Source organism: Octodon degus, unplaced genomic scaffold, assembly GCF_000260255.1.
Source record: "Octodon degus isolate 3935 unplaced genomic scaffold, OctDeg1.0 scaffold00052, whole genome shotgun sequence".
Lineage (NCBI taxonomy): Eukaryota > Metazoa > Chordata > Mammalia > Rodentia > Octodontidae > Octodon > Octodon degus.
This window is the reverse complement of record NW_004524628.1, coordinates 10,885,478-10,899,608: the sequence shown is the minus strand read 5'-3', so window position 1 is coordinate 10,899,608 and position 14,131 is coordinate 10,885,478. Positions and strand designations below refer to the sequence as shown.

General features: G+C 58.4%; 1 protein-coding gene across 4 annotated transcripts in view; it reads left to right on the top strand.

Moving 5' to 3' along the window:
* Fhl2 (four and a half LIM domains 2) overlaps positions 1–14,131 on the top strand; it is a 39,370-nt gene that overhangs the window by 17,907 nt on the left and 7,332 nt on the right. For 3 of the 4 annotated variants that reach the window (XM_004633207.2, XM_023717353.1, XM_023717354.1), the window contains exons 2-3: positions 7,490–7,668; positions 13,655–13,829. In XM_004633207.2, coding sequence (XP_004633264.1) covers positions 7,513–7,668; positions 13,655–13,829 — 331 coding nt within the window. In that variant the 5' untranslated portion in view covers positions 7,490–7,512. Of the gene's footprint in view, positions 1–6,399; positions 6,515–7,489; positions 7,669–13,654; positions 13,830–14,131 lie in introns of all 4 variants that reach the window. The other variant, XM_023717352.1, reaches the window with a different exon arrangement.

The window sequence follows — 14,131 nt, the reverse complement described above, 5'->3', positions numbered from 1 at the left end:
TAGGCTACACTCTGATATAGGGTGTCTTAGCATGGCTTAAATTGTGGGAAGCAGCGTTAAATGTTTCTGGTTCTAAATGAAGGACACACCAGGGCCCTCCCAGTGCCCGTGGCGCTTCCCCTGGCCTTGCCGTTTCCTTGGAGCAGGCTGTCTCTGAGGCATGCGCCGCTTGCTGGGATGGGGGATTGGACAAGCCGTGATTCACAGTTCCGCGTGCCGCCAGGAGAGGGATCCTGAGAAACGCTAACCCAAGTTCATCTCACTCTTGCCTTCTGGGTGCTGCTGCTGCTCTTAGGTATGTTTTACAGCCACCGACTAGAGGGAGGTGCTTTGGGGTGTCCTGAAGGTGACTTGGACCCAAAGACATTTGCAAGAAGCCTTAGGCGTAGAGAAGTTCCCAGTGAACAGCTAGAAGCCCATGCAACCAGACAGAAAGAACATCTCATTCTGTGTGTTCATAGAAAAAGTCCTCAGGTTTTCATGTTTAGCTCACTGCATGCTGTAAAGACCGCGCTTGGAGAGGGAGTTGGGTTCCCATGGTATTTGGCAGCTGCCCTGCTGTGTGACAGCTCGATGACAAGGCCTGGCACTGGCTCTGCCACTAGCACCATCAGGCCTGCTGCCTGCCCGCTCAGCTCAGAGCACAGATGCCTGCGGGCAGGGGCAAGGTCTGGGCCCTGCAGCTGTCTGGCCTTGGTGCCTGCATTTCCCTATTTGGCCCCTCCGGCTGTAGCCCCTTAGTTGATCTGGGCAGGCTAGCCCCTGCAGGGCAGGTGTCTCAGTTTCCCCAGTGGGACACAGGGTCAGCAATCCCGCCTGTCCAGCAGGGCTGCTCCAAGGCTGCACATTGTAATGCTGTGCATATTCTACAGCCTCACCTCTAAAGACAAAGAAACTGAGGCACACAGAGGCCAGAGTAGCGCCCTCCAGGCTCCTGCGGAGTGGTGGCCCCGAGCGCTGTCTTCTGTCTGGTAGCTCCCAGAGGACACAGGTTTCCTTGCGGCCTGTGTGGCCTGCTGCGTGGAGCCGCTGTGCAGCCAGGTCTTGTACTGTGGGATGTCTGAACTGTCACAGAAGGGCCACTCGGGACACAGTGAACCTTAGTGGCCTGCTTTCGCCCCATCTTGCCCGAGATCTGCTCCCCATCTTTGCGGCTTCTGACATGCCCAAGCCACTCCATGTGCTCTATCTTGCTGTCGGGAGCTTGGTGCTCAGTGTGGCAGCGTTGGGCATTTAAGAGGTGAGGGCTGTTAGGAAGCTGTTAAGTCAGCTGGGGGTGCCACCCTCAGAAGGCTTCTGGGGACCCCAGCCCCTCTCTCTGCTACTGTGACCTCCTCATGGTTCCTGCCACCAGCCCTGTGGTGCAGCCACATGCTCTGGGGTCTCCAGAGCCAGGAGCTGCTGGGCTCCTTTCTCTGTCAAGTTAGCCTGCCTCAAGTGTCTCGCTGTAGTCTCAGCTGCGTGAGGTGCAGCGTTCCTGTGCCCTGAGAGAACAACAGCATTAGCTGCCAGACACTTCCATGTGGTGGAGAATTTCACCCGGCCACATTTACCAGGTGCCCGCTCAGGGAGTGCAACGCTCTAGAACAGGGTCCACCCTGAACAGAATATGTGCTTCCTCTAGCCATGGAGAGCTGGTCTTTCAGCAGACAGGGCCTGCATGTTGACTTTGGGGTGAGTCCAGGGAGTTTCTCCTGCCACCCTGAGTTGTGGATTTCAAGTTCAGTTCCTGGGATGAGTCAGCCTGACAGGGCCACAAGGTGCCCAGACGGTTAGCCAGACATCGTCTAGGGCACGTCCCTGTGAGCTCCCAGAGGGGTTGGCATCCTGCGGGGCACGCCCATGGCCCTGCCCTGTAAGATACCTGTATCCTGTCCCGACCGCTGGGTAGCACAGACGGGCTGTGCACAGGGCCCCGGGGGCGTCCACCCTTCTGGCCTTGGGGCCAGGTTTGAGCGCGTAGCCCTTCTACTGCTCAGACAGAGCTGTGCTGGCGGTTCTGGCCCTCTGCCTGCAGGTCTTCAGGGCACAGTGGACATCACTGCAGTAAATTCAGCATGAACTGAAAATAGTGGGTTGAAATGCAAGCCCTGTCCTCTACACCCGTGCAGCCTTATGTCACAGTGTCCCTGAAGTGCCTTCTACAGGTAAAAATAAATTTTCTCCAGCTCTAGCTTTGAAACAGTGTGGAGAGACAGTTGTCAGCTTCCTGGTTCCTACAGGTGAGAACTCTGTGGAGGTGAAGCATGAAGACCACTCCACTTGGGCCAGACTGTAATCCTAAGCTGACCACGACGCCTGCAAGCTGCTGCACTAGAAGCAAGGCTCTTAGAATGCAAGGGCTCTGTTTTTGTTTGAGGTCCCGAGAGGACTGGGTGGAACCTGGCCTTTCACCCCAGCCGAGGTCCTGGAGTCCTCTGAATCCGGTCATTGCGAGTGGTTGCATCCATTCTTCAGCTCCACAATCTGTATCTTTACTTCCCTGATTTCTCAGGGACTTGAAGAGGCCCTCTCGATTCTTGGCCCTGAGTGAGCAGTGCCGGGTCTGCTGCAGGACGAGAAGGCGCTGCTGCTTGGGTGGGAACAGCATTCACGTCCAAGAGTGTCCTGGGAGCCCTGAGTGCTGAGCTTGCAGGCCTGAAAGAGGACAGCTGTGTTGGATGGTTCGAGCTGGAGCCCACAGAACGTGGCCTCCTTGTGTGTGTGTGTGTGGGAAGCAGCGTACAAGCCTGCCTCACTGGGGTGCACATCCCACTCAGGCACAGGCCATCTGTTCAGCGTCACCAGGGAAAGACTGGCCTGGCTGTGGAGAACCAGAAAGAGAAGCCAGGCAGATGGAGTGTAAGCTTGATGCCTGTGGAGGTGGGGGGCACCCACAGGTGAGGGCAGGTGGCATTGGCAAGTGGCACCAGGAGGTCACAAACATGTTCCTAGCACAGCCGTGCACTGCCATAGTGACCCATCCCTGGGCCAGTGTGATCTGTAGAGCTGGGGCAGCCCGCCGTCCTGGGCTGTACCGCTGGGTGGTCTTGGCCTGCTGAACTGGCATGTTTTGACATTAAAGGGCAAGGTAGTGACTTCAGGTCTGTGGGGCTAGAGCCAGGCTGGAGCTCATTCTGCCAGACAGGGTGCTCAGTGCGGTCTCCTTGGGTGGACCGAAAAGTTCCAAGCACATCAGAAAACAAGCATTCTTGTGTTCATGGAATTCAGATCAGGAATTTGACATTTATTGTTTTTCTGGGTCTCTCATTATTTGGAATTCAAAGGGTAACTCAGAAGACAGCAGTGCTCCTGTGGAAACGTGGTCCACCACGAATGCACCACGAAGTGTGGCTTAATGCTGCCAAACACAGTTTTCATCCTTTTAGTTGTTATTGTTTTGTTTGTGACAGGGCCTCACTTGTAGTCAGGCGTGAAGGTGATCCTCTTCCTCAGCCTCCAAAGTGCTGGAATTACAGGCCTGGCTACAAAACGGCTTTTGGGGCTTGAAGGTTGCCACTGTGCGTGGTGTGTCCCCCCACAGCCCTGCCCACCAGGAATCCTGTGGCCTCCTTGCGGGCCCTTGCTAAGGGCCTGGCGGTCAGGCAGCCAGTCTCATACTTTAGATTGAAACTCCTTTCCTATCTAACAACCTAGAAAGGGACTGCAAGTTGATTCAGGTACTTTTTGTCTTTAATCTTTTGTTTTAGTGCCAGGGATCAAACTCAGAGCCTCCCACATCCTGGGCAAGCACCGCGCCACCAGCCCCATGCAGCCCACATACTGTTCTATTTTTACACACTGCACCCCCTCTGCCGATGCCTTCTCCCTTTCCCTGGAATTCTACTGAAGAAACAATCCTGGGAGCAGCCCAGCGGCTGGGGTGAGGGAGGGAGGGCCCACCCCGGGCCGGCAGAGCGGCTCTCCTGCTCCGTGCTGGGTGTGGGGCCTGCCTCGGGCCTGCACCTCCCTCCCCCAGCCCACATCCTGGAGCACACAGCCGTGCACTCCTGCGGGGTCAGAGTCCAGATCAGCAGGAAGTGCCCCCACAGTGTGGCGGGCAGCTCGTCACCAGGAGGGCACCAGAGGGTGGAAGAGGATGCCAGGGTGTCTGATTCTAGGTGTTTCGAGGGCACCAGGTGCTGGGCCACGTTGGCTTTTAACGCCTGGTGCTGATCAGGCTGTGCATATAGGACATTCTGCGCCTTCCTGCTTGAGTTTTGCCACAGGTTTGCAATTTGGGACATTTGTGTCCTCCACCCATCCAGCTCTTTCTTCATGCTTTTTGCAAATGCTTGGGGAACACCTGGTAGGTGTCACCTTCTGGCCAAAGCCTGGTGACAGGGACTGCCCACTTGCCCAGTGCTGAGGAATGGAGGGACCCGGGGCTCCGTGTGGTGTTTCTGTGATCTGAAGACCTTGCTCAGGACCGCCGGGTTCTACTGTTCCTTCAGAGGGCTCCGATGAGTCCCCTGCCACCCTGGGGCCTGGGAAGAGCAGGTGGTTACCTGAAGGGAAGGAGAACCGGGAAGAAATGAAGCCTGCAGGAGAGATGCCTGGCCAGGGCGCCTGCTCACAAGGACAGGCCTGGAGCTCGTGGGCCAGCAGACAAGAAGAGGCTGCTGGCTGCCTCGGCCCTGCTTGATCCTTGCAACCATCCTCCTTTTTATTTATGTAGTTTTGGGGGGGGGGGTTGAGACAGGGTCACTTTATGTAGCCCAGGCTGGCCTCAAACTCGCAGCAATCCTGCCTCAGCCTCCTGGATGCTGGGATTACAGTGAAAGGAGGTGCAGACCCGAGGCCCTGCACCCACAATAGAGCAGGAGAAGCCACTCTGCAGTCCCTGATGTCAACCTTTAGCACTAGTGGAGTGTGGATGTCATCGCTCCTTTGCTTTCTGAAGGATGCCGAGAGCAATGAGCCCCGGGCTGCTTCACCAGCCCGCCATGCCCAGGCAGCCAGCTTGGAGCTTGGTGCCCGCTCCAGCCCCTGCCCTCCTCTGGATTTCTCAAGTGCCTGGGCACAGAGCCAGCAAGGGATGACATGAGGATGACTGAACCAGGGCAGGGCCGAGGCATCCAGCACTGTGCCCTTCGGGTTTGGCTTGCTTCATGGGAATCATCAGCCGGTGGTCCCTGAAGGTCGGTTGTCTCCCGTGACGCCCTTGCCGAATCCCCTTTGTTCCTGCGTGCCAGAGAACAGTGGGGTTGATCCCCGGCCTGCAGCAGGGTGCAGACAGAGCCAGGCAGGGTGGGTGGGCCATGCCTCAGTGGACCAAGAAGCCTCGGAGCTGAAGTATCCACTTCTATTTGAGGAAGGACACAGTGGTGACTGACACCCCTCAGTGCTTAGGAGTCTGTACCCCTCTGTGTGTCCCTGGAGTCTTAACAGCAAAGCCAGGCAGGGGTCCCGCCCAGCACCCAGAGGATCATGCCTGCCCACCCTGACAGCTCTAGCCGCCTCTCACCGCTGAGAACCATGCCTGCCCACCCTGATATCACTAGCTGCCTCTCACCCCTGCCCACTGGGCCACCCGACCTTCTGGAGTTTTTCCTTGCTGTGGAGTAGCTGGCTATGCCCGGTGGCCTGTGGGGTCTTCTGTGTGTGGTGCCCGTGCCCGCACGCACGTGCCCTGTGGGGAGCGGCCTGAGTCCCCCTGGTCTTCATGTTCCACAGCCTTGCCTGATGTCAACACATTGCTTTAGGCCCGTGGATGTTCTTGAGTGGATGGGTGGACGTCCGGGGACTTCCTAGGGAGGACAAATGCGAAGTTAGCGGGAAGGCCTCAGGTAGTTTTCACATTAAAAGAAGGCTTAAGATCCCTGGTGTAACTGTAAATATTCAGATCTTTAAAAGGAGTATTCTGGGGGCTAGAGTACAGCTCTGTGGTAGGTGTCACTGCCTCACCGTGCAAGCCCTGGCTCGGTACCCAGCACCAACAGTGAAAAGCACTGGATTTGGCAATCACAGGGTGTGGGCTTAAGCCTGTCTTCTGCCGCTGTGAATGCACCAGGCCGTGAGCCCTCCCTTCACCCCTAAATGGCAGCCTTCATCACAGAATGCAGGCCAGAAAAACAGCTCTCAGCTGGGGCCAGGTGGGCGGCAGGCGCCCTCCGGACCAGCAGAGAAATCACAGGAGCACGTGGGTCTTCTGCCGGGAGGCCGCGGCTGCAGTGCCGGCACAGACGGTCCAAGCGTGCTGGGTTTTCGTTCCACCACTCGGGCCCACTGCGCTGTGTTACCTCGAGAGGGTCCGGATGGCGTGGTCTTTTTCCCCAGAAAGAAAGACTTAGAAGGAGGGTCTTGCCACACTGTCCAGCTGCGAGCTTCATGCTCTTAGAAGAAAATTATTCTATAAACACAGAGCTGACCCAGCCTGGCTGCTTGGAAGACATTCGTGTGTCTGCTCACAGTTTCCAGGACTTGGGTGCACAGAGTACAAAACGCCTAGACACGGGCAGCCTGACTGTAGCTGCAAGCCAGGCAGCAGCGTGTCACTTGCATCAGTCTAATTCTGGGATTTCACCCTTGAATGGTGCGTGGTCGCTGGAAATGGAACTGGGTTTGCAAAATAGTGGCACGGGCTAAAGAGCCAGCCAGCGGGCCTGCTTAACAGCTGGCAAAACTTTTAATGTTTTGCAAATTAATTATTGCCCCCAAAGAACTCAGCTCTGTTTTCTATGTCCCAAAACGACGGTTTGTACTTGGTGGTGGACCTGTTGTGTCCGGGCAGCTATTCATAGGAAGGAGACAGGGTCCCCTGTGTCCCCCTCCACTGCAGAGCATCCCTCTCTGTCTAGGAAGTATGTCCTCATCCAAGATGGTGTGTGTCAGCCCTGAAGATGCTGTCCTGTCCCTTTTTGCAGATCCAAGAGTGGCCTGGGCCTCTGATCGTAGCCACTGCACTCCCGACCCAGGAATAGTCCAGGCTTGGGAAGGGAGTTGCTCTTGCCTGCCCGCTCCCCGGGTGCCCGAGCAGCTGAAGGACAGTGATCTCTGCATCTGGGGGAAGTGACTCCCCCCAAGGGCCCTGGGCAGCGTCCATTGTACAGGGCAGGTGGCTGTACCCCACACATGGCCACGTCACGGTTAACGCTCCCTTGGCGTCAGAGGATGGACTCCGCCCTTTGCCCTGTGCCTTCCTCCCATCTCCACTCATGAATTAGAAAGGACCTCATGGAAAATCTTTTTATAGACGTGGACATATTGTTTCTATGCTGCCTTTCTATTTCGGGGTAGAGAGAAAAGGAAGAGCAGGCTGGGCCACGCGTCGGAAGCCTGCTCCGAGCCCGCTCTTACTCGGTGCCGCTTTCCGCCCAAGCAGCCAGCTGCAGTCGGCTCTGTGAGAGCAGAGTAGGTCACTGAGCCCCCAGGGCGCCCTCCTGAGGGGAGGGGGGGGTGCCCCCGTGGCAGGAGCCTTGCAGTGAGCCTGGGGACTGCCAGCAGAACACGCCCTCTGCACACACACCAGGTGGCACGGCCCACTGACCCTGGGGCCACCTCTCCACAGGTCGCTGAGGAGCCGGTGTCACCATGACTGAGCGCTTTGACTGCCACCACTGCGGCGAGTCCCTCTTTGGCAAGAAGTATGTGCTGCGGGAGGACAGCCCGCACTGCGTGGCCTGCTTCGATGAGCTCTACGCCAACACCTGCGAGGAGTGTGGCAAGCGCATCGGCTGCGACTGCAAGGTACCCACCATGCCTGCCCTCCTGACCCCGCTCTCTCTGTGCCTCCCTTGGCCTGTCGCTGGAGCCCCCAACAGCCCCCTGGGCTCCCAGGCCCAGACACTGTCTCCTTCATCTGCTGCCCCTCCTGCTGCCCCTCCCCCGGGACCTGCTGTTCTGCCTGTTTGCCTCCTGGTGACGGACGAGGCGCAGGTGCTCCTGTACACATTGGCAAACGGGAGTGTACCAGAGAGAGGGCGGGTCTGCAGTGATGGATGGAGCCCGGAGCCCCGGGGATGAATGGCTCCCTTCTCCTGGGGTGTGGGCAGCTGGCTGCAGGAATTCACAGCTTCCCGTGGCGTGGTGTAGGGCCAGACTGGGTCCTGCTGCCGGGCCAGCAGGTGCAGGCGGAGCCCTGCTTGGGGTTCTCTGCATCCTTAGATCAGCCCAAGCCAGGAGGAGGCCCTGGGTCTGTGACATTCTGACCTGCAGGCTCCCCAGACCACCCCGTGTCCAGAGGCCAGGCTTCTGGAGGGTGACGGGGCCATGGCTGAGCTGTGGCTGTCGTGCTGTGAGGAGGTGGTCATCGGGTACAGCCCGGAGGGCTCGTCTCCCTACTGGGCTCATCCTCCTCTCTGCTTCCTGTGAGCAGCTCTCTTGCACCCGGGCTTCCTCGAGTCCTGCTGCCTTGGAGCCTGTCAGCCAGGGGTATAACCTCTGAAGCCCGTAGGACAACTAAACCGATCCTCCTTCACATTGTGAGTGAGTGCTGGGCCTTGTGTGCTGGCGGTGAGAAAGCGGCCAAGACAGGGCTGTGTTGGTTAGCCCTCTGTCACTGCGACAAACACCTGCAGCAGGCTACATACAGGAGGGAAAGGCCTGCTTCGGCTCACGGTTTCCAAGGTTCTGGTCCATTGGGTTGCTGCTCTTGGCCTGGGTGAGGCACAGGATCATGAGAGGAGTGCACGGTACAGAGTGACAAGGTGGGGCAGGGTCCCTGTGTCCCCAGGAGTGCCTCATCCCAGTGCAAGACCTCCTCTCCTGGGCCCTCCCTCCCCCCAGCACAGAGCTGGGGCCACACCCTGACACACAAGCCTTTGGGGAACTTTTCACGCCAGTTGGTGTCCCCGAGTGCCAGGGGCGCTGAAGTCCTGGCCTCCTACCTGCCAGCCATGGACACGCCCACAGGACAGCACTTCAGGTGACTCCTATCCTCAGGGCCACAGAGCCTGCTGTGGAAGGGGTAGCGTGGGGCCCTGTAGGAGTCCCAGACTCAGACTCCGAGGGAGCTCACAGCGTTTCCTGTCTCTCCTGCCCTCGCACTGGTTTCTGTTCTGAGAGGTGTTGCCAGCCTCTGTCACGGCTATGCGCTTCACAGGGCTGTGTCTGCAGTCCCGCGCGGCACGCCCAGTATGCGTTCCCTACCTGTCTTACCGCATCCTCCCTGGAAGAGGCAGGGGCTGGGGAAGGCAGCTGAGGGCGGGGCCTCTGCTCCGAGGGGAAGGGAGGGGTGTGTGACCTGGCCTCTGGGGCCCAGCTGGCTGGGAGTGGCAGGCGGAGTGCTGGGAAGGGAACTCCATGGCCAAAGGTGCAGTCGTTCAATGTCCAGAGGTTCAGCTCCTGTTCCTCTGGCTGCCGGCTCTGCCCGAGGTGCATCTTGCAGCACCCGGCAGGTGTCCCCATTCTTCCTGCTCCACTGCTTTCCTTCACCATCAAAGAATGCCCAGGGATTGGATTAGAAGACAAAGGGTCCTTCTGGCCGGTGGTTTCTGGGATGTGTGGCTGTTTGAGCTCTTTGCTGTTAGGCCTATGGAAAGGCACACACAGGGTGGGTGTCCTCAGCAGAACGAAGCAACCTGAGCCAAGAGGATGGGCCCCTTGTGCCCTGAGGGCACCACCTGGGACCTCAGGGCCTTCCCCAGGGCCACACCACCCTTGGGCTGAGCCATTAACATCCGGGCCTCAGGGACATTCCAGAGCCCTACGATCAGCCTCCTGGGTTATTCGAGGGCTGGCACCCTGACTCCCTCGCTGTGTGGACCTCAGCGCTCCCTGGCCCCTCAGCACCCAGCCTGCGCCCTCTGGGGTGCAGAGGTGAGGGTCCCCCTGCACACCTGGGGACGCTGTTAGCCGGACTCACGCTCCTGCTTCTTCCCCTTCTCTGCAGAGGGCTCCAGCCCGTCCGCCCTGCAGAAAGCCTCCCCCCTCTCTCTATCAGTTTCCACTGTACGAACAGCAGTAAAAATGTTCAGCGAACAGCAGTAAAAATGTTCAGCTGGAGGAGGAATCCCTAGGCGAGAAAAGTATTATTCTATAAAAGCTTTGCCTGCAGGGGAAGGGCTTCACTGTATGAGCTTCAGCTGTCCTAGCTTCCGCTTAGAGAAGGCTTCAGATATTTGGGCTAGGCCATTCTCGACAGCGGGTGGAGTCAAAGCCAGAAACCCCAAAACTCATTTATCCTTTCTCCAGAGCACGTTGGAGGAAAGACCCAGGAACAGGTCATCACCCTGCAGGGATTTTATGAACAAATCAACAAGAGTCCACTATGCAGGGCCAAAACCCACAAGGCTGCCGCAAAGTCAGGAGTTAATCACACTGAACTTTTCAACCCAGATCAACATTTCAAGATATGTGGGCTTTGCCATGTGATTTTTCTGTGTTTTCGAACAGAAAGAGATGTGGAGTTGCAGTTAGACCCTGCGGCTTGGGGAGCTTGCGGGCGTCTGTGGTGGCTTCCTTGATTTCCAAACAGCGATGCAGTTGACACTTTGGAGGAAGCAGTGACAGAAGAAACACTCCTGTTACTTAAGCAATAACAAAATGCAGCTGGCATGTGCTTGAGCGAAGCTCTGAGCCGTGGCCCGAGGGCCGCTGCCAGCCTCCAGAGGCCCCACGGTACCAACCCTCTGAAGGACACCTTTGTGTGGATGAGGTCAGAATCCTGGCACACCTATGGGAACCGGGCTGAATTTTCAGGTGCCACTGGCTTTTGCTTGAGCCTGTCCCCTCGTGAGTGTGCGAGTATTCGATGCGGTTTCTGTGTCCCGACTCTGTCCCAAGCTCAGGGGCGCTGGCTGGGGTGTGGCGCTGAGAGGCCACAGATGCCCTCTGGCCATCCCCTGACCTTGCACCTTTCTGAGACTTTTCTCAGCAGCATGTTGAGACTACAAAGTATTTTTGGAGACTGCTCACAGATTTTCCTTGCATCCACCTAAGTTCCGGGCTTCAAAAGTTCAAGAAATAAAGCGAGGCTGGCCGATCACTCTGGAGTCGCTAGTGTGCACCTAAAAATCGGTGGTTTCCACAAACCCTGGGCCACACACCTATGCAAAGCACACAGTGCAAGCAGTGGGAGCGGCTGCCCCACCAGTTGCGTGTCAAGCCACAGATACCAGGAGATGTCCCCACTGTGCCATTGAAACACCGTGGGCTCAGTGGTAGTAGCTTTCTCATTCTCTGTCACGTGGAAGCCAGAAACTACACCACTTCATGCCACAGTCACAGTCCACAGGAGGCGGGGAGGCTGAGGCCCGAGGCCCGGGACTTGCCTGGCCTTGCAACTGACCTAGATGAGCAGGCCGCTCACAGCCCGGAGTTTAACCCCAGGAGAAACCCTGAAGGCATTTGGTTGGTTCCCCACCTACCGGCCCCAGATTCTCGGAAACTGTGGGCCCCGGAAGTGTTTCCAACTCCCTCCTGAGCATGGAAGCCGGTAATCGCAGCCTCTGGGAGGCTGAGGCAAGAGAACCGCAATTTCCAGCCCTCCCTGGGCAATTTAGGGATGTAAGGAAACTGTATTCCAAACTAAGAAGTTACAAGGAACAGCTGAGAATGTAGCTTGCAGCTGAGGCCCTGAGCCCGGCCCCTGCAGTGCAAGAACTTCATTGCCAGCCCCAGCTGGACTGGAGCGGAGCGCGATTCTGCCCAAGCGCTGGCCGCGTGTCCAGAGTGTCTGGCTCGCAACCCAGCGTGAGTGCCGTAGCCGGGGCTCTGCTCCTCTGCAGGGAAACAGTTTCTTTGAGGCGGTTTTGAGAATTATCTGATGTCCTTGAATTAACGATACCCGCAGTGGGCCCCTCCACACAGGAGGGCTCCAGTGTACAGAGGGGCTCGGGGCACCCGAGGAGTGGGCGCCCGCGCTGGTGCTGCTCTGGGGAGCTGTGGAGCGGGCGCTGTGTGGGGTTTTAGGCCACCAGGGTGTACACACAGATCACTGAGTGGACTGGGTCACCCTGAGAGGGACCCAGAGGACAGGCACGGGCCACAGACACATCCAGTTCCACTCATCGCTGCTCCTCCCCGGGGCTGCATCTGTGGGAGTCTCCTCCAAGTTTTCCGTTTGTAGAAGCCAGGCCCCAAAGGCGGGCTCCTCGAGTTTCCTTGCCCTCTCTGGCTGGCACTGGCGGCCCCGCCTCATCGAGCCTGCTCCCAGCAGAGTCACCACCCTGTGACACAGACCCCTGGCCGTACAGCAAGGCCTTTGACCTCCCTCCCTCCCTGGTGGTGACTGGACGTTGAGCCGTGTGTGCTTTCTACTGGGAGCAGCCCGTACCACAGCGCTGCCTTCAGAGAACCCCGCGCACTGCCGCCAGGCACTCCTTCCTGCTCCTCTTTATCTGATCTCAGAGGTAGTGACATCTGCATGACACAGAAAGCTACCCTGTCCGGCCTGGCCTGGCCTTGTGGGCAGCCGTGGCCACCGGCTCTGCCTGTCCTCCCGCCCTGGGCCTCTGTCCACTCTGTCCACTCTGTCCACACACCGACCTCCTGAGCCTGCTGACTCCCACCACGGCCCTGAGCTGTGTCCCTGGTGAGTGGCTCCTGTCACTCAGGACGGGGAGCCCAGAGTCTGCCCGCATTGCAGCAGGTGACAGGGCCCTCCCTTCCTCAGGCGGCACAAACCCACGGCATCCATCGGAGACCCTGGGGGTCTGCCACCGGGAGCAGGGTGCACAGGTGCAGCTCTCAGTTGTTCTGGGCTTGAACTGCAGAGGAGAATAGCTGCGTCTCACAGTCATTCTACTTTTAATCTTTAAAGGAACTATCTCACTATTTTCCGTACAAAATTGCAGTGTGAATGCATTAATTCCAGTCAGCATCACTTGGTCACGGCGGGGCTGGAAACCTGGCCTCCCGATTTAGGCTGCCACTGGCTCCTGGTGGACGGGCCTTGGGTGGTGCGCAGCTGCTTTTAAGCAAAGCCTCGGCAGCAGCGAAGCTGAACCAGGTTTGCTCAGATGCAAGATGTGGTGTGAAAGGTCGCAAGAGTGTGGGCGCCTGTGAACTGTCTTCACTGGGTGCACACAGCTTGTTAGGATACTCCTGCCCTCCCCTCCCCTCCTCTGCCCTCCCCTCCCCCCACTCTGCCTCCCCTGCCTTCCCTCCCCCCCCCCCCCCCCCCCCCCCCCCCCCCCCCCCCCCCCCCCCCCCCCCCCCCCCCCCCCCCCCCCCCCCCCCCCCCCCTCCCCTCCCCTCCTCTGCCCTCCCCTCCCCCTCCCTTCCCCTCCCCTCCTCTCTTCCTTTGGTACTGGGAATTGAACCCAAGGCATTGACACTGAGCTACATGTCCAGTCCCCCTCCTTTTTTGTTTTTTTAATTTTGAGACAGAATCTTACCAAATTGCTAAGTTACAAGGCCTAGGCTCACACTTGAGATCTTTTCACCTCAGTCCCCTAGAAAGTAGGTATAGGGTACATTTTTTAAACAGGAAAGAGCAGCACAGTCCTGCCCAGGACTTCAGCTGCTGTGGTCCAATGGGAAAGCAGCTCTGGGGAAACACTGCCTGCTGGCAGGCTGGCTCAGTCTCCTGCTGTGTGGGGGCCTTTGGGTGCTGGGGGCCGCCTGGCCCAGGACTCCCTGGTGGCCAGATGCGGTTGCTTCGGTGTCTCCTTGAAGAGGGATGTGTGCGTGGGGCGTGGGTGCTGCTGCCTGCACCGCACGCCTTCCTTCGGGGCGCTCCCTCCCTGGGCTGTGCCCAGCTGCAGCCCTGACCACCGCGTTCTGCCTGCAGGACCTGTCTTACAAGGAGCGGCACTGGCACCAGGGCTGCTTCCGCTGCTCGCTGTGCCGCGGCACGCTGGAGGACAGGCCCTTCGCTGTCAAGGAGGAACAGCTGCTGTGCACCGACTGCTACTCCAATGAGTACTCATCCCGCTGCCAGGCGTGCAGGAAGACCATCATGCCAGGTCAGCACTCTGTGGGCCCTGGTGCGGGGCGGGGCGGGTGTGCACACGTGCTTGCGTGTGTGTGTGTGTGTGCATGCGTGCATGTGCACGTGTCTGCACACGTGTGCATTTGTGCGTGCATGCATGTATGTGTGTGTGCACGCATGCTGGGTGCAGCTAACACCTCGCACAGCACGTGGTCCTGCAGGGGGCTCTGGGTACCGAAGCATGTGGACCCCAGACCCTTTAGACAGTGGCACAGGGTGTGCATAGATGCCACCGCGTCCCCAGACCCAGGAGGATGCTCATCATGTCCTCTCTCC